The 18,245-nt window shown below is 35.1% G+C and overlaps 1 protein-coding gene across 1 annotated transcript in view; it reads right to left on the reverse strand.

Annotated features, from left to right (window-relative positions):
* Nucleotides 1-5,887: 5,887 nt before the first annotated feature.
* LOC143410689 (transport and Golgi organization protein 1 homolog) overlaps nucleotides 5,888-18,245 on the reverse strand; it is a 39,504-nt gene continuing 27,146 nt past the window's right edge. Inside the window, exons 16-29 of the mRNA XM_077110651.1 lie at nucleotides 17,201-17,256; nucleotides 17,022-17,112; nucleotides 16,712-16,850; nucleotides 11,747-11,848; nucleotides 10,841-10,901; nucleotides 10,691-10,726; nucleotides 10,546-10,613; nucleotides 10,333-10,433; nucleotides 10,012-10,149; nucleotides 9,164-9,232; nucleotides 8,984-9,060; nucleotides 8,786-8,857; nucleotides 7,212-7,374; nucleotides 5,888-6,201 (exon numbers count right to left, since the gene is read on the reverse strand). Of these exons, the coding sequence (XP_076966766.1) occupies nucleotides 5,888-6,201; nucleotides 7,212-7,374; nucleotides 8,786-8,857; nucleotides 8,984-9,060; nucleotides 9,164-9,232; nucleotides 10,012-10,149; nucleotides 10,333-10,433; nucleotides 10,546-10,613; nucleotides 10,691-10,726; nucleotides 10,841-10,901; nucleotides 11,747-11,848; nucleotides 16,712-16,850; nucleotides 17,022-17,112; nucleotides 17,201-17,256 (1,487 nt within the window). The remainder of the gene's footprint in view (nucleotides 6,202-7,211; nucleotides 7,375-8,785; nucleotides 8,858-8,983; nucleotides 9,061-9,163; nucleotides 9,233-10,011; nucleotides 10,150-10,332; nucleotides 10,434-10,545; nucleotides 10,614-10,690; nucleotides 10,727-10,840; nucleotides 10,902-11,746; nucleotides 11,849-16,711; nucleotides 16,851-17,021; nucleotides 17,113-17,200; nucleotides 17,257-18,245) is intronic.

Raw genomic sequence — 18,245 nt, forward strand, 5'->3', positions numbered from 1 at the left:
TCCACATACCCCATGAACTTCAACAACTCTCACATACTTGCTCACACCAAATAGGAATCTCTTAGCCTGAGAATCTCCTCTCAGCTCTTTCCATGCCTCTTTAGGAACTGTAACCTTTTGCAGTTTCTAGATTTTCCGTCTGTATATGTGAATGCTCATAAGCAGAAACTTATTTGTTTCTCCAGATCTGAATGGCATAGATTTAACTCCTGTGCCAGATACTCCTGTGGCTTCAAGAAAAGAAGATACATATGTTCATTTTAATGTGGACTGCTGGGAGCCATCAGCCAAGTAGGTATGACAAATTCCTTGCCAGCTTACTCCCATGCTGTCTAGTGGAAGGACTTCTGAAAGGTGACCTTGCTCAAGGACCAGGGCAGGATCCGTGTTTAGGGTGTTCCCCCTTTAGAATAGGGCAGTTTAGCATAATAGGAGAGTAGGGTGTTCCCCCTTTAGAATAGGGCGGTTTAGTATAATAGGAGATTAGGGTGTTCCTCTTTTGGAATAGGGCATATCCTGCTGCTGAGTTCCTCTTGAGTGCTTAGGGTCAGACAGTATATTTTGGGAGACAGAAGCCCATGCGGAGTGGATTTGGGAGAGAGTGGATTTTGGCAGAGTAGTGGATTTGGGAGAAGTGGATTTGGGAAGAGAACGTGGATTCCCCCAGAACGTGTTTGTAGACGGCCGGTGTGAGTTCGGGAATAAAGAATTGCTGTTTGAATCTACAAGCTGTGTGGAGACTCGTGATTTGTGCCCAGCCAGAGACTGCGGCAGTGGACATTGAGCTCCAGAAGCATATTGAAAAATTAACCAAAGGTTTGTAATTATCAGTTACTGACTTCTTAAGGACTTCTTAAGGACAGTACTTATCTGGGTTTGTGTTGATAGTGTACTTAAAACAAGATCTTATGTCACATAGTTATGAAGATTGACTTAAAGTCAAATCAACAATTTTTTTTAAATATGAGAATTAGCAGTTGCATTATCTAGTTGTGTAATAATGTGGTTAAATATTATTTGACAGGGAAGTATTTCTCATAATACAGAGTTAAGGAAGCAGGTTCTCTAATAATTACCTTAAGTCCTTTTAGGAACCTAATGATTACTTTCTATCAGTTAAGGAATTATGTTTTTTTTTTCTTTCAATAAGATGCATTGGGTAAAAAGATACTATAACTGGCAGTTAGTTTGTAAGAATATGGAAAGGACAATCTGGGCATGGTGGTTTCAGGAGGGAGAGAAATAAAATATCAAAGGAACTCTTTTAAATTTCTATTCTAATATAGGTGCTTATTGAAACCATTTTTATAGGTACTGCTGATACTTAAGTAACTTCTGTTTTTCTTGTGGTATTTAATATTTTATATTCTTTGGTAGTTTATGATTCTACCTGTGTACATAACTTACATTCTTGCTATACAATTTTGTTGTACTTTGTAGAATTAAATGATATGGAGAAATGTCACTCAGACATGGTAGAAGAGCTTGGAGTGACAGCCACAGTGAGTTATCAACAGTTGTGTCATCAGACTGTTTGACACATGTTACTTTGTAAAATCATAGGCTTCTGGTGACACATAAGAAATATGTGGTCTCTGGCTTATGTGGTTTGTTTTAATTCCTTAGGTGCAGCTATCTTCTTTGAATTCAAACACTACAAGCCTAAAAAAAGGTTTACCAGCACCAAGTGTTTTGCTTTCATGGAGATGGATGAGATTAAACCTGGGACAATTGTAATAGAACTGTAAGTGATATACATATAGGATTCATACTGTTCTAATGGTTACTGGTTCATGTTTCTTCTTAGTCCCTCTTATCGAGAATGTAACATTGGAGTAAATCAATCATCAAAGTATTTTAAACAATCATCTTTCTATTGTGGTTACAGATACAAGAAACCCACTGACTTTAAAAGAAAGAAATTGCAGTTATTGACCAAGAAACCACTTTATCTTCATCTACATCAAACTTTGCACAAGGAATGATTCTGACATGAGTAATGTGGAATTTCTGTGAATTTTACCACTCAGTAGAAACCATCATAGCTCTGGGTAGCATATTCATCCTTCAGGAGGCAGGAAGTGAGCCGTACCTATAGGCCAGTGAGTCCCTTGCAAAGCTGTACCACAGAACTAAAGTCCAGCACCTCATTGTTATGGCTCCTTTGGATACAAGGTTTATTGTAGATTTTGAAACATGTTTTTACTTTTCCATTAATTGTGCAATTAATAGTCTTTTTCCTAATTTACCACTGTTCCTACCCTGCTTCCTGGAACAATACTGCTGTGGTAGGTATGCTCATCTTCAAACTTTAAAATACAGCAATAAGAATGTGCTAGAGTTTACACATTTGCTCACTTTTGCTCCAATATGGTCTTTTGATTTGAATTAACTTCAAACTTTTGAATTGAAGTGGGTAGGATAGTACCAGATTGCTTTGAAAGGAAATTGGATCAGTTATGGTCTGTCTTATAGGCTGTTCCTTAGAGCTGGCCTAAATTCACCCTCATCTGATAGTTCTACTTAGAAATAGTGTGCCTTGACCAGATCAATATCTTATATGGGAGTGCCCCCCAGATTGTAGCTGTGATTTTTTTCCAGATGACCAGATTGTTTTTCTGAAAGTGAGCATATTTTTAGTCATGTTGATTAGTTGTTCTACATCACATTGCTATTGTTTCTAGGATTAACATTAATGATTCTAGGGTTAACATTAAAACCATCTCTCTCAGAATAATTACAAATTTTGGGGTGGGTTTAAATCATGTCATCTAAAAATAATTGAGTCAGATGCTAATGAGATCCTGCAGGAACAACTGCTGTTTTTCTGACAACTGATTGTGAAACCTTAAAACCTGCATACCTTGTCTTTATAAAGTGATGAGTATGCAAAATCTGAAAGATATTCTATTTTTTTTTAATATAGGTAGATACAACTGCCATTTATTTCCTATTTAGATATATTGACATTCATATGAAAATATGCAGGTCATTAGCCTATTATAATTTCACCATTTACATTACTTTTAACTTAATGATGAGACATAAATAAAACTTTCATAGTACACAAGGTGGATATTTGATACACAGAACATAAAGATTTGTGAGGAGTTTTTTGTGGGTTACATGTAGAACCCATGTATTTTAATATTCACTATTTTAAATGAACAATGCATGAAGGGAATGCAGTACTTGGCCTATTTTTAAACTAGTGTAAACCCTAATCATACCATCTGTTTGCTTTTTAAAACGAATAACAGTAATTTTAGCCCTTGCACTTCAAGAGATCTAGTCTTTAATTTTTCAGTTGTCTGTTAGGTCAATTTTGTTTACTAGATGAATGTTAATAAAACTATATGAGCCTGAAAGAATTCTCAACCAAATTTAGTTTTTCTTTCATCTGGATTGGGTTAATTTCACAAGTGTAAAAATAGTTCAGTCTACAGTAGTTCTAGAAAATCAAGAATTTGCCTTAATAAAATGTTCACTCAACTGAAACTCTGAGTAGTCAAAATTTCCAGACTGTAAACTTCTCAAGAGAAGGGCCTCATCTTCTCCATGTCATGTAAACTTTCCAAGGTGCTTGGCAGCACTCTGTACTCTGTGGAGTACTCAGTACCTTTTGTTTGATGTTACTGATGTTGAAGTTGCTCCCTTAAAATCTACGATTAAAATGTAGCAAAACTGATACCTTGTTCTTTCTGTTTTTTTCATTGACTATAAAACATGTATATCAAAGTGATAATTTTAAAAAAAACAAACCTTTTTTTTTTGGTTGTAGATGGACATAGTACCTTTATATTTATATGTGGTGCTGAGGATCAAACCCAGTGCCTCACACGCAACCCCAGCCCCTCAAAGTGATAATTTATATGAAGAAACATTTAGCATCCTTCACATAAGAATGCTTTTTTTAACCTCTATTTATTTATGCGATGCTGAGGATTAAACCCAGGGCCTTGCCTGCGCTAGGCAAGTACTCTACCTCTGAGCCACAACCCCAGCTGCCACCAAAGAATGGGGTTATGTGAAAAAAAAAGAGGATGCTTTGTATGAATGTCTTTCATCAGCATTAAGCAAACTTAAATTGAACATTGTCATCAGCTTAGCTTTAATTCAGACCTGAATGACCAAACCTCCCTCACCAAAAAAGGTGGTTTTATCTTGAAGCAATTAACACAAAACAATCTGTATCTCACAAATTAGTTGTTTAAATTTACTTTTAAACAACTTTTTTTTAAAAGTTATAGTAACTTCAGCATTGCCTTGTGTCCTGTAGAGGTTGAAAGATACATTCAAAATTGGTGTTTGTGACTTAAATTTTATTTTACATGGTTAATAATGGCATAAGCTATTATATGGTTTTCCTCTTACACACAGCTGGTGCTTCTGATATTAAATGGAGGCTATGTAGATTGAATTCTTCCTAACGGACTCAAATTCTTTTTGATTCTGAGTCATCTTCAGTAGTTTAGAGATTTTGTTTCACAGAGATTTTGTTTCACACTGAAGCTTTTGCCCCTATTTTGAGAATACTTAGGGGACATAAAAAGAACAATGATATGTTCTAGGTTCCAACAATCCTATTACTTTCTAGAACTTTAAAGAATGGAAGAATATGGTCTAGCAGTAAACAAAAGTACCAGGCTTTTATAATTTTATTTAAATCTTAAACCTCTTAAAATGTACTGTTAAAATTGCTGTAATTAAAATTACAGCTCTGGAGAGCTAGTTCTTAGAAACATTGTTTTAAAGACAGTAGTTACAGATTCAGGACTTGCTTTAATTGATTTTTAAATAAAATATATTTGAGTATCTGTAAAAAAAAAAGAATTTAATTCAGCCCATAGTTGCTGATTAAAGACATTATAAGCCTTAGAGTTTCATTCATTCTTTCTCAGAGGATTATACTTTTCTAATTTTTTTTTATCATATTTCTTGAAAATCAGTGGCAAGGTATGGGAAAGAGAAGAGTGTGTGTGTACATTTTTTAAAAGAAATTTCCTTATTTTTTATAGACACAACATACCACCGTATATTTTACTGTTATAATGCAATAATGGCAAAAGCAGTAGAACTTCAGGTCAAACAACTCTTGCTACTAATGTAAACTCATTCTCAGAAAACCATTCTCACATGGACAGTGGTTAGAAAAAAGTACATGAATGTGCTACAAAAATAGAGCCACAAGACTTCTCACAAGTAAAAAAAATTCCTCTGTATAAGTCCACAGTTGAGCAGGGTCCAGCCTCCTTAACAGTGAGCAACAGGAAATATGCTGCCAAGTCACCATCTTCAGTTCTGAGAGTGAGTTTACATGCTTCCCCAATGGCACAAAGTCTCATGACGATCCAATGAATCAACAGACACTTGGGAAATATTAATAAACAATTTTTTATGAACTATTACAACAAAGAACTTCAGCAAGATGGAAAATGAAGTTTATGATCTTTGAGTAAACATTTTTAGCGTAACAGTCTCTGCGACCAGATATTTAAAGAGAAAACTCAAGCTTATAAAACACCATTTCTCTGTTATCAACTGGAATACACTAAAAATAGGATACTGGAAATACATGTTCTTAAAGCATTTCCACAGGAAATGTCCATAATTATGACATCCTAAATCATTTAGCAATTGTATATGCTACATTAACTAAAACAAAGGTATTCCTTATTGCACATTTTAAAGTTGGAAGGATACTCTAGTTTAAGTGGGGGATATTTAGGGGGAAAATATTTTGGCTCCAAATATATACTGCACCAAGGCAGCTTCATTCTAAAAACATAAACCATTTAAAATAAACTTTTATATTTTGAAGCCAATAATCCTTCAACACAATGAATAGTTCATAGTCCACTTTCTGACTAAGTGTCAGAGGTTAATTTTATGGGCCCTGTTTTAAGGCCTGTGAACAGCCCTCACTACTCTGAGAATCGGGTGTAGGTGGAGGTTCATCTTTAAAGCCTGAAGACATTAAGTCTTTTGCAGCAGGTGGTGGCCCATAGTCTTGGGGACCATGAGTTGGAGGTGGTAATGGGGCACCAGGAATGAAGTACTCTCTTCGGCCAAATGAGCCTAAAGGTCTAAATGGTGCAGGTCCTGGAAAAAAGTCACGAGGGTCAAAAGGCAAATCCCATTGTCCAGGTGGAACACCTGGTGCATATTCTCTGAAGCCTATTGGTGGACGCATACTAGGACCTGGAAAATAAAAAGGAAGTTATGTAAATACCCAGAAATTTCTGAACTTGGGTGATTTCAAGTATGTTAATATAGTCTTTAATTTCTCCCAAGCCTAGAACATCAACTGGTGAACATCCTGACTTGCCAGATGAGGCAAACTGAAATGGAACAAGTTTAGGTTATAGCCTGGCCAACCAGCCATGAAGCAACATATTAAGGATTTAAACATGGCTCTACCTAGCTCCAGGCTTATCTCTTTTCTTTCCCTACTATATAATTGCAGAATTATTTCTATCTCACAAGAGCTCCATTTATATTTGGAAGTACTATATTACCATGACAAGATGATAGATTATGAAATAAGAACTTTACTACATCAAAGAAATTTTGATAAAAGGAAATCCCACTATTTATTACTGTATCCATTAAAAATTCATGAAGTATTTCAGCATGGACTTTACACATGCCATCAGAATCAAGGTGCATGCCCTCCTGGAAAAGGCCTTCCACAGCCACCTAATTAAATCAGCAACATTTATTAGGTCACTGTTAAATCCTCCTCTTTAACACTTCCATCTGACTTTTCTCAAGGTAAGGAGGGTTTGACTTTTCCTTTTCTATATTCTATAACCTATTGCTTATGCTTCCATTATGGGTGATTACAAACTTTATGTTATAGGATTTTCATATCTGTGACAAAATTTTAAGTTATGGCATGTGTCTCATCCACCTTTTCATCTATTGCAGTGCACATCAACATATTTTCAACAAACATCTGCAGAAGTAATATTTCTGGCTTTTCTATATATAGCCCCTTATCCTTGTCTATGAGATAGCTATTGCCTGTCTCAGTATAAGATTATGTAGTGTCCCATATGTCCCAAAAAACTGGAGGAAAAGTTAAAATGTACTCAGCTGTATCCTTTCATTGTTAAGACCTGAGATAGCAACCAACTGTTTTAGCAAGCAATAGAAATGAAAGATGAATGTGATTTATAAGTCAATCACTACTGTTCAGATCATCATACCAAATTGTGGAGGAATTGGCCGAGGCCCAAAAGGCCCACCAAGCTGAAATGGCGGTCCATACCAAAAGGGAGGTGGTGGAGGCCGTCCCATCGGGGGTCCCATAGGGGGGCCCATGAAGGGTGCCCCTGAGAAAGGAGGGGGCCCTTTCATAGCCATATTAACCTGCAATTTAAGATTTGAAAGCAGTTAAAAGTTTTAAAATTCCTATGTATTAAGACAAAGTACCAACACCGATAAAAGCTAAAACCCAAAACAGGCACCTGTCCAGAGAACACCATCAGTGCAACAAAACTCTACCCACCCCTCCTGTGTATTCCCACTGACAGCTTACAGAAGTAAGAAGGATTCCACAAGAGGGAGCAGTTTGTTAGTGATTATATCTGCACAGGAAAGGGAAAGGCAAGAGGACTGGCAGAGGTTATTAACAGAGGTGATTTCTGACCAGTATGTCATGCTGTATTCACTACAACCTATTTCAAAGGGAGTCCCCCCCCTCCCCATCACTTCCCTTTCATCACAATAGCTCATTACTTCCATATTAAGAATGAACAGAATAAAATGAAAAATCCATTCTGTACCCATGTAATAACAGCTACTATTCAGAGTATCTTCAGTAAGTTTTTCATAATTATTCAACCTCTGAGATCTTTAAGTAGACTGTCTTGTTTTAAATAAGAGGGAACAAAAGCAAATGGATTATCATCATTTGTTGAAGGCCACACTGCATATTAAAGGGTCTCAATCCCAGGTTTGCCTCCAAGCCATGCTTTTCCCACCTCTACTCCTCTATAACAACGGGTCTTTGCTCTCTTTTAAATCTTCTACTACAAAGGGGTTTGGGGGGGTCTTATCTAAGCTGCCCTTAGATTGCTCCAGAGATGTATATTCCTGGAATATGTATACACTGGAACTTGAGAAGTATTTTCCAACACAAAGCTATATACACAAATTAGGAAGACAAGGCTTTAATATTTACTTTCATTTACTGTACACCATTTGAGATATTGATTTATCATTTCCTATGAGTAGTGAGTTTGAAACTAAACAATTAAAAATTTATTTTATTATAGAGCTGCAGAAGACCTACCAGATATAATAGCAACAAACTTACAAGAGAATGCACTTATGTGAACAAATGAGACCATTGCTTGGGACTGGCTCAAGAGGTCATTTCAGATTATCATTGTTGCACTGAAACAGTATTTCACTTTCATAAAATCTGATACCAATCTAATTCAAATCACTCAAAATAGGGTTTGCTCAAATGGAGGAATTCTTAAATAGCATTCTTCCAAACAAAAGTAAAAATGATGAATTATATAATTTATAATGAATTTACTTTGCCTTAGAACATTCAACACAAAACACCATATAAAGTTAGAGTGATAACTTTTCACATTCTGTAGTTCATTATAGTTGCACACACTTAAGCCACATTTCCAAGTTAAGGAGAAAAGTAAGCTCAATATTGCATGCAGTTTAAAGCAAACAAGATCAGTGTCATGCTCTGAATATCCTTCCCAGAAATGCACAGAATAAAACCCAATTCAGTTCTCAACCTCTAAGTACTTACTCCAACTGGATGCTCAGTTAAAGAAGTAATGGTAGAAACTGAGGGGGTCTCAGGTTCTTGGGGAACAGTTTGCTTTTTTAAAAAACAAATGGGATAGTACAAATAGAACACAAAGAAGGATAAAGCAAAGAGCAAGTACTGTAGGAAAGCAACACGTTCCTGCACGACCACGTGATTCACAGTAACTACAGAACTTACCTTGCCCTCATCCGTCACCTTAGCTGGAGAAGAACTTCTGGAGCTGCTGTTCATGTGAGCTGGACCACATCCTGGGTCTGTTAGAGATCAAAGAATGGATTCAGACTTATTCTAACATGAAGAGAATAAAAATCCTGCATCCACAATTACAGATTCTTTGAAATTACTTGGTCTCTTTACCAGAGGCAACGGGTTTCCCAGATGCCTCAGAAGACCATTGAGTACAAGGTAAAGGTCCATCCATTGACCCTTGGGAAAGAAAGATCAGAGCCCTTGTATGTATTTTTCAGAAGAAATAAACCACTGGTGGACAGGTCAGGGTTCAACAATAACTAGAAAGCAACATTAAAAATGGGTTGCCCAGGGGTTGGGGTTGTAGCTCAGTTGTAGAGTGTTTGCCTAGCATGTGTGAGGCACTGGGTTTGATTCTCAGCACCACACCATCTACAATTAAAAATATTTATTTAAAAAAATGGGTTGCCCAATACGTAAATCACAATTTAAGAAGAGACTTAAGTAAAATAAAGAACTGCCTTGGGTTGATAGAACAGCAAATTAATATGTACTGGTCCTAAACTTTAAGCTACAGACTTGAAGTATGTGTAAGTTGTCTTTTCTTTAGTCTGTATAACCTGACTTCCAATCTTACGAAGACTATAGTCCTATTTAGAATTGGAAATAAGACTCAGTATTTCATATTGGAAATATGTATGCTACATAAAGTTTAAGGCTACTTTTATTATATTTGGAAAAGGAACACCATAGAGATTTAATTTAAAGATAAAGGTTTACACTTCACAGTGTAAAATTTAAAAGAAAAAAACAATACAGGGACCTCCAGGAAAAAAAATAAATGTTTTCTATTCTAGAACAGATTTTACAGAAAACATTCACTAAGATAAAGTAAGAAATTATCTTCTATATATTGTACAGGCCCAAATTCTATGTTTTCATTAGAATATTCAAAAGGGAAAATAAAAACCAAAACCTTGAAGCAGTTTACTATAAAGCAACATGTGAATGCTCACCAAATCCATTTCTAGGCATATCTCTTTGATTAAGAGTAGCAGAAGGAGGTCTCCCAGCTGGCTCTGCTGTCAGTGAAGGGGAACATTCTCCACCACTCAAGGGGGATGAACCAAAAGAGCCATTATGGCTCAGTGGACCTAAATACAACAATGCCATGTTACTACTTTAAGGCAGCCTTCTCCCTGACACCAACCCCCACACCTCCCGCTTTAGCAAATCATTCAGATTATTTCATAACCATTACACACAGAAATAAAAAGTAATTTACATACATTCTGCATCAAGAAATAAAATAGCTCCTTTTACAAAGTGCCCCCTACCTCTCCGAGGAGGATTTTGTAAATTTGGTCTCCCCAGCATTGGTTTTACAATCACAGGTTCATCTTGCCGCATTGCCATCTTTTGGGTCATTTCCAGTAGCCTTGAATATTGAGAAAGAATGGGCTGAATTATGAAACAGCAATCATAGATAATATCTAGCATAACCTTAAAACACTATAAAACATACAGTAAGATACCAAAAAATCACATACTTCTGTCTCAAATTAGCAGCTTCCCTTTTCTCTTCAGCTATAGCTCTTTCTGCAGAACGAGCTTTGAGCTATTAAAGAGAAACTATTCAAATTCAGTTGCGGTAGGCTATGCAAAAAATAAAGAAAAGGGGGAAAAAAATCTTACCCAATTATCATGAGCTTTCTTCTCATGTATAGCAATCTGAAAAAGACAACACATTAAAAAAATATTTTTAGGGATTCATTATAATAGCCTATAATTGTCTGTATTAGATAGCAAAGAATTCTGCAACTACAGGACAGTATTAATTACTACCTGGTTTTTAAATGAGCGCTCAGTTTTCTGTAATTCTTCTTCCATCTCTTCAATTCTCCGCCTAAGAATTACAACAATTGAATAAAATTTGAAACATTCTGACCATTTTCCCTTTATTCCATCAGCTATACTTTTAAAGACTTTTATCATACATAAGAAAAGCATTTCTATAGTTATATGAATCCAGTGTGATCAAAACTAATACTACAGGCCAGGTGCAATGCCACATGCCAGTAGTCCCAATGATTGAAAAGCTGAGGCAGGAGGATCTCAAGTTCGAGGTCAGTCTCAGCAATTAAGTGGGAACCTATGCAACTGAGACCCTGTCTCAAAGTAAAAAAAAGATCTAAGGATGTAGCTTAGTAGTAAAGCACCAAAAATAAATAAATAAAATAAAAACCTAATACTAATAACTTCTTTATCATTTAATTGCTAGAGATTCTGAATTGATAAATTATAATTTCCTTAACTGTTCATCAGTGTGTTCTCAAGTAATTCTGCTAGAAATATCTTCCTCCTTAAAACTTTTTTTCTTTTTTTCAAATTATATCCATAGAAGATTTCCAAGGTCTATCAAATGCCACACTTTTGTGGGTCTTGATATAACACACAGCAAACTGATTTCTTAAAGAATTACTACAACATACAAAACCCCCAGAACTGTTTGCATTGACCAAGTTCCCTATGGTCTTGCCCACTGGGTACAAGTAAATTTTTGTTAACATTTTTCATTTGTTAAGATGAAATTTATTTTTTCTCCTGTGTGAATTGAATGTGTTCATATCCTCTCGTTATTTATACTTCCATGCTATTTTCTTCTATCTACATAATGTAAAAAAAAGATTAAAAAGAAAGCTAACACTAATTCATTAGACATTGATACCCTCCTTTAGAAACTGAACTCACTTGTAATTTTTAACTTCCTGTACAGCAGAAACCACCTTTTCATCTGCAGCTGACAGCTGCTGCTCTTTTTCTAGTCTCTCACATTCTTCTTGACTCCGTTTCCTAAAATAAAGCCAGTTATCAAATCAAAAGTTTCTCTTTATGAATATCACTTCCCACAATTCTATAAAATGCTTAGGCACATAAAATAGGAATTCAAACCTGCAATTTCATAAATCAAACTCTGGCAAATCACTTACATTTTCTAACTTCTCCTCTTAATTCTCTACTTACCAGTAAATAAAATAAATGTGAAAACAACATGTGCCCCAAGGGCAAGTCTCCTGTGTGTAAGATAATAAAAACTCACTTTACTTCAATGTGGAAGATCAAGACTGATCAACCTAACATAATTAAACATATTAGGATAAAGCAGGGGATAATTCTTTTCTCGTTTCTGCCATGGGAAGGACACTAAGTATATCTTTGTCATGGAGGAACTCTTTTCTCAATCCAAGACTGGTACCATATAGTCAGTCAAAGAAAAAATCTTCTAGAATATGTCTTTTAGCTATGCAATTAACCACAGAACATTTTTCACACTTTAGATATCTATTTCAAAAGAATTGTAAATTAAGCAAAAAGACAAATCTGAGTTTTGATAATGTCTATCAACCAGAAAAAGAAGCCAAACTGACCCACTATCAGAGTATTATCTACTGACAAGTTTTTTTTTTTTTTAAAGAGAGGGTGAGAGAGGGAGGGAGAGAGAGAGAACTTTTTAATGTTTATTTTTTTTTAGTTATCCGCGGACACAACATCTTTGTTTTGTATGTGGTGCTGAGGATCGAACCCGGGCCGCACGCATTCCAGGCGAGCACACTACCGCTTGAGCCACATCCCCAGCCCAGACAAGTTTTAACTCTGATCATGAAACTCAAGATATTCATCTACTGACACAAAGGTAGCCACATTTAATGATTTAAAAAATACTATTTTCTGCTATCTTTGTACTACTTTAGCCATAGTTCCAATTCAAAAGATAATTAACTTGAAACTTAATTTTCCATAAATCAGAAGAACTACAGTAAAAAAGGATTACTGATACCAAATAGAAAAAGGGGATAATATATTCTTATATAGCTTCTCATTTAATTCTTCAGCAAGTATTTTATGAGTGGCTATAATATACTAGTTACCATGTAAGATGCTAAAGAATAAAAGAGCTCACTGTTTCAGGTATAAATGATGCCTAAAGGAATATAATAATTTTCCCCACTGGCTTAAGAAGGAATATGGAGAAAACTGAATCTTGAAGGACAGAGAGAATTTTGTTTCCAATTATCAAAGAGTTAGTCTGAGAGCACTAAGAACAATCAAAACATCTTTATAAGAATATAAAATTGTGTTTGAAGGGATCCAAGCTAAAAAGTCAGTGAAGATATATGTATGTGGCCAAGATCCATTAGAAAAAGGAATCTCAGAATTACAAGTAAGGCTGGCACTTTAAGGTACTTTTCTCCTATTGAAGATAACACAAAGATACGAGTCTGAACCAAGCCTTCATTAAATTCCTGGGCTTAGAGGAAAAATGAGGCTACCAATAAAGGGACCCTTAATAAAAGCCCTAGCCTTTGAGTTTAGATTAGAAAGTACTGCACACTTAAGTGATGAACAGGCAAAAAATCCAAAAGGAACAATACTGAAACATTGAAAAGACAACTCATTTTTGAATTTCAGGGCTGGGAATATAGTTTAGTTGGTAGAGTGCTGCCTTGCATGCACAAGGCTCTGGGTTGAAACCCCAGCACCACAAAAGAGGGGAAAAAAAGATTATGAATTTTGTCAAAGGATTAGAAACTATAAAACCAAAAAATGGTTGGGTGTGGTGACCTACCTACAGTCGAAGATACTCAGGAGGCAGAGTCAGAATTATGAGATTAAAGATAGCTTGGAAAGCAGTAAGACCCTAGTCCCTTATGAGAAAGAGCAAGGAGTCTGGGGAGGTAGCTCAATAGTAGAGCACATGGCTCAAGGTCCTGGGTTTGAGCTGTAGTACTGAAATAGGACTGGGGTTGTGGCTCAGTGGTGAAGCACAGGCCCCACATGTGTGGGGCACTGGGATCAGTCCTCAACACCACATAAAATAAATAAAATATCGTGTCAGGCTGGGGATGTGGCTTAAGCGGTAGCGTGCTTGCCTGGCATGCGTGCGGTCTGGGTTCAATCCTCAGCACCCCATGCAAACAAAGATGTTGTGTCTGCCAAAAACTAAAAAATAAATATTAAAATTCTCTTTCTCTCTCTCTTAAAAAAATCCTATAAAAAAAAAATATTGTGTCCATCTACAACTAAAATAATATTTTAAACCCTGAATTATTTAAAATCCTAAACTCAATGAATGATTTTAGCAGCAGATTTGGGAAGTGAAATGAATCCTAGAGCTTTTAACACAGGTCAGAAGAAAATATCCAGAAGAAGTAAATCCAGAATGTAGGAGGCAGGGGAAATCAAATTCTAATATGCATTATTATAATCAGAAGAGAGAATGAGGTAAACTCAACATTTAGAAAAAGACTCGAAAATTCAAGAAGTGTTTAATGGTCCCAAGCAACATAACTGCAAGAGGAAAAGTGGGTGGGGTGGGGAAAACTACACCTAGGCACTTCCCAATACAACTGTTAAAAAAACAGAGAAAGGACTACAGAAACTAGAAGAGGGATAAGACCAAACAACAATGATAATGGACTCCTTAAAGAAAAAATTTAAAACAGATGGTAATTAATTGGATATTTTTAAATTGCTAAAACTAAGTAACAGTCAAAATTCAGTAGCCAAAAGAAAGATCCTTTAAAAATGGAAACTGGTTTTAACTCTAATCATGAAGTTCATGTCACCTAATGCAGATTATAAAGGTAGCAATATTTAGTGAATAAAATATTATTCTCTGTTTATCCTTGTACTACCTTTGATACACTAATCAAATCTATTATTAAAGGACAATGTTCAAATAGAATGAAAATAATTTCAAATACGAAACCAACAGTGTAGAATGCAGAACTACAGAAACTTTAAATATGTGTATAAATTGAATGAATGTCTTGTGGAGTTCACAGTATATGAAGTACTAACATACAATGCCAAACAGTTATCTGATTCAGGAGCTACTTAAAGCCCATAAAAAAATAATAAACCTATTAATCTATGTCAGGTTTTTATTAAATCCAGAATATATACCATGGCCTTTAAATTATGAGAAGATGAATAAAATTATAATTATATAATTATAATTCCATTATAATTTATGATTACATCAAGCTTATACAGGGGATGAGGAAAATAATTAAAAATATTTAAACTATTAAAAAGATACAAGGAAGAAAAAAGAACAGGTCATCAAATAGAAAGCAAATTCTTCATAAACCACAGGCACATATTGACATGGACAGACTTATATTTTAGAAAGTCCACTCAAGCGGCTATAGAGAAAACTACTAAGAATTTGAAATAAGTTATATACAAATATAAAAAATGGAGAATGAAGACAGATGATCTAGGTTAGAAACAGAAAAGATGACACAGGCATGAACTAACATAGTACCTGGGGATGAGTAGAAAGAGTAAAAACCACAGATGATGACTGAATGAATTTTGGAGGAGTTGAGAAAAATAGTGCTACAATTTAACTGCATTACAAAGAAAATTAATTGCCATTTAGTTTGGGCAGAACTGTGGATTTGGGAGAGAGTGGATTTGGGCAGAGAGTGGATTTTGGGAGAAGTGGATTTGGAAAGAGAACGTGGATTCCCCCAGAACGTGTTTGTAGACGGCCGGTGTGAGTTCGGGAATAAAGAATTGCTGTTTGAATCTACAAGCTGTGTGGACACTCGTGATTTGTGCCCAGCCAGAGACTGCGGCAATTTAGGTCATTCAGATTACTAGTAGGGACAGAGAAAACAAGTGTTCTTTTAAAAAAAAGTGATAAAATGAGAAATGTTTATTTGAAACAGGCCAGGAATTTAGAACTGGCCTCAACAAAAATTTGAGATTCTAAAAAGGTCGCTTGGAGATCACAGAATTTTAGAAAAGTTAATGGAAAGGTTTCAATATTTAATGCATTAATTAGGCAACAGAAGTCAAAATACCTAAAAATAGTTAGGTCTGTAAGAAGGTCTGTCTTTGCTTTACAAGATTATATATATATATATATATATATATATATATATATATATATATATATATATATATATATATATATACCGAAGAGTAAAATCAGGTGCAAACAAATAAAATTTGACACAACCTATTTTTAGAGAATCCAAGTATTTTTGTGGATTAAAAACTTCAAATGAACTTTCAAAAAATAACTAGCTCCACAGTTAAAAGAAGATTAATATATAAATATATTCTACAAACAAGTACTTCTGTAATCATAACTCCTAAGGTCCTTGACACAGTTCAATTTTGTGTGAACATCTGAGGTATTCAAGTCCAAAACTTGTACCATCAATAAGTAAATATTATTCCTTTTTGAAGTTTTTATTCTACTAAAACATGTCATTCCAAATCACTCAGTATTTTTAAAGGTCCAGAGTTAGAGAAACAAGTTCAAAACATTAGAATTACATAACTGATCACAATGAAAAGTAATTAAAATAAATTGGGGGATCATAGAAATGGTCTAGAACTTTGAGAGGTATTTCCACATCAGTGACTGTTAATACCATTTTACCACTTCCTGCCTTCATATGAATTTGACAATTGATTACGATGTCCTCACAGCCTTAGTTTATGGTTCCAACTACCTCAGGACTCTTAAGACTGACGATGGAAAGAAAGATGCAACTTATAGGAAACAAAACACAAAGGAAAAAAGACAAATCTCTACTTATTACAACTAGAAGAAATTGTAAATAATCTTAAGAAAAGATAAAATTATCTATTAGTTCATACAGTGATAACAATAACAAACAATGAAAATCTTACTTTTGTAGTGCCATCTCATTTTTCTGGTAGAGTTCATTTAAAATCTCCACTTTCTGCCTTAGAGTTTTGCATTCCTCTTCCAGTCCAACTTTAGAAGACTGTAGTGAATTGCAGTCACCTTCTAATTTCTTTATTTGGTCTGTAAAGGATAAAACAGCTTATCTCTATATGTGTACAAAAACTTAAGAACTTGTTTGAGGGAGTAGTGCCAACAAAAGTAAGAAGCATAAAAGCAAGAAGCCATTCTTTATCTTTCCAATAAAATTTTAAGTCTTTCCAACATGGCAATTTCTTCTCAAGAAGAACCCACCTTCTAGATTACATTTTGTGGACATCGAGGCTCTTAGCATAAGTTGTAAAAGTTTTAGATCCTGTTCAACTACTGATATTGTAGTTTGTGTCTAAAAATTGCAGAAAAGAGAGGTATTCTTAAAAGTGAGGCACAGGAAGAATTCACAGGCACTATGGGACTCTTACAAAGAACTATACCCGAGAGACATCCATCATCTGCTTAATTTGATCTTTGATCTTCTCGTTCCGATCACCTAAAAAAAAAGACTTTAGCTTTTTCTTTCCTTATTTTTAACTCTATATTCTCTCCTAACTTCCCCAAACTAAATAATGATTGTGTTCAAACAGCAGAAGAAAAAAAAAACAATTAAATAACTAAACTGATTAGACTAATGACTTTTAAGAGAATTGCAAGCTTAGATTTAAAAAAAAAAGAGAGAGAGAGGTGAATTTCAGGCTGGGTTTGTGGCTCAGTGGTAGAGTGCTCACCTAGCATGTGTGAGGCACTGAGTTTGATCCTCAGCATAAAGATAAATAAAAGTACTGTGTCTGTCTTCAAAACAAAACAAAAACACATGTGAATTTCTAGTTTGCACAACTAAAATGTTATCTATGCTATTCTTGTAAGATAAAAGCTTTTCTTCTCTCTCAGATCTATTTTCACCTGGGCAAGTAAGTGTCTTATTTAGAAAGATTCAATCCTCTATTTTCTCCCTGAATCTACTACCAGGTGTGGTTTGAAATACTTGCTATGTAAGCAATATCCAACTTGGGAGAAAACATCTGGAAATATTTTCCTCATCAGTAAACACTGTTACACTCCCTCTCTCTAGCTTTCTTATAGTCTCTAGCCTCTGTTCTCACAGCCTTAGTTTATGGTTCCAACTACCTCCAGACTCTTAAGACTGACTGTGGACCTTAAAACCACAGAGCCATAGAGATGATGAGTATCAAAATCAACTATCATCTGCGTAAGTTAAGAAATAAATTTCTCTTACTGTACAATGTTCAATACTCTAAGTATTGTACAGGATGTGACTATTGTAGCTGCAGTGTACTTACTAGTTTTCAATGGGATAGAAAAAGTCAGTGTTCTTCACATGCCTATTGCTACATTATACCCCAGCAACCCACCTCTGCCAATGCAACAGACATATCTATAGATCCAGTGATATGTGTCTATAACCCTGAAGCTTAAGAAGAAAATCAGCCAGCTGAAAAGTGGCATCTGTATAAATACTTA

This window comes from Callospermophilus lateralis, chromosome 11 (assembly GCF_048772815.1).
Source record: "Callospermophilus lateralis isolate mCalLat2 chromosome 11, mCalLat2.hap1, whole genome shotgun sequence".
Taxonomy (NCBI): Eukaryota; Metazoa; Chordata; class Mammalia; order Rodentia; family Sciuridae; genus Callospermophilus; species Callospermophilus lateralis.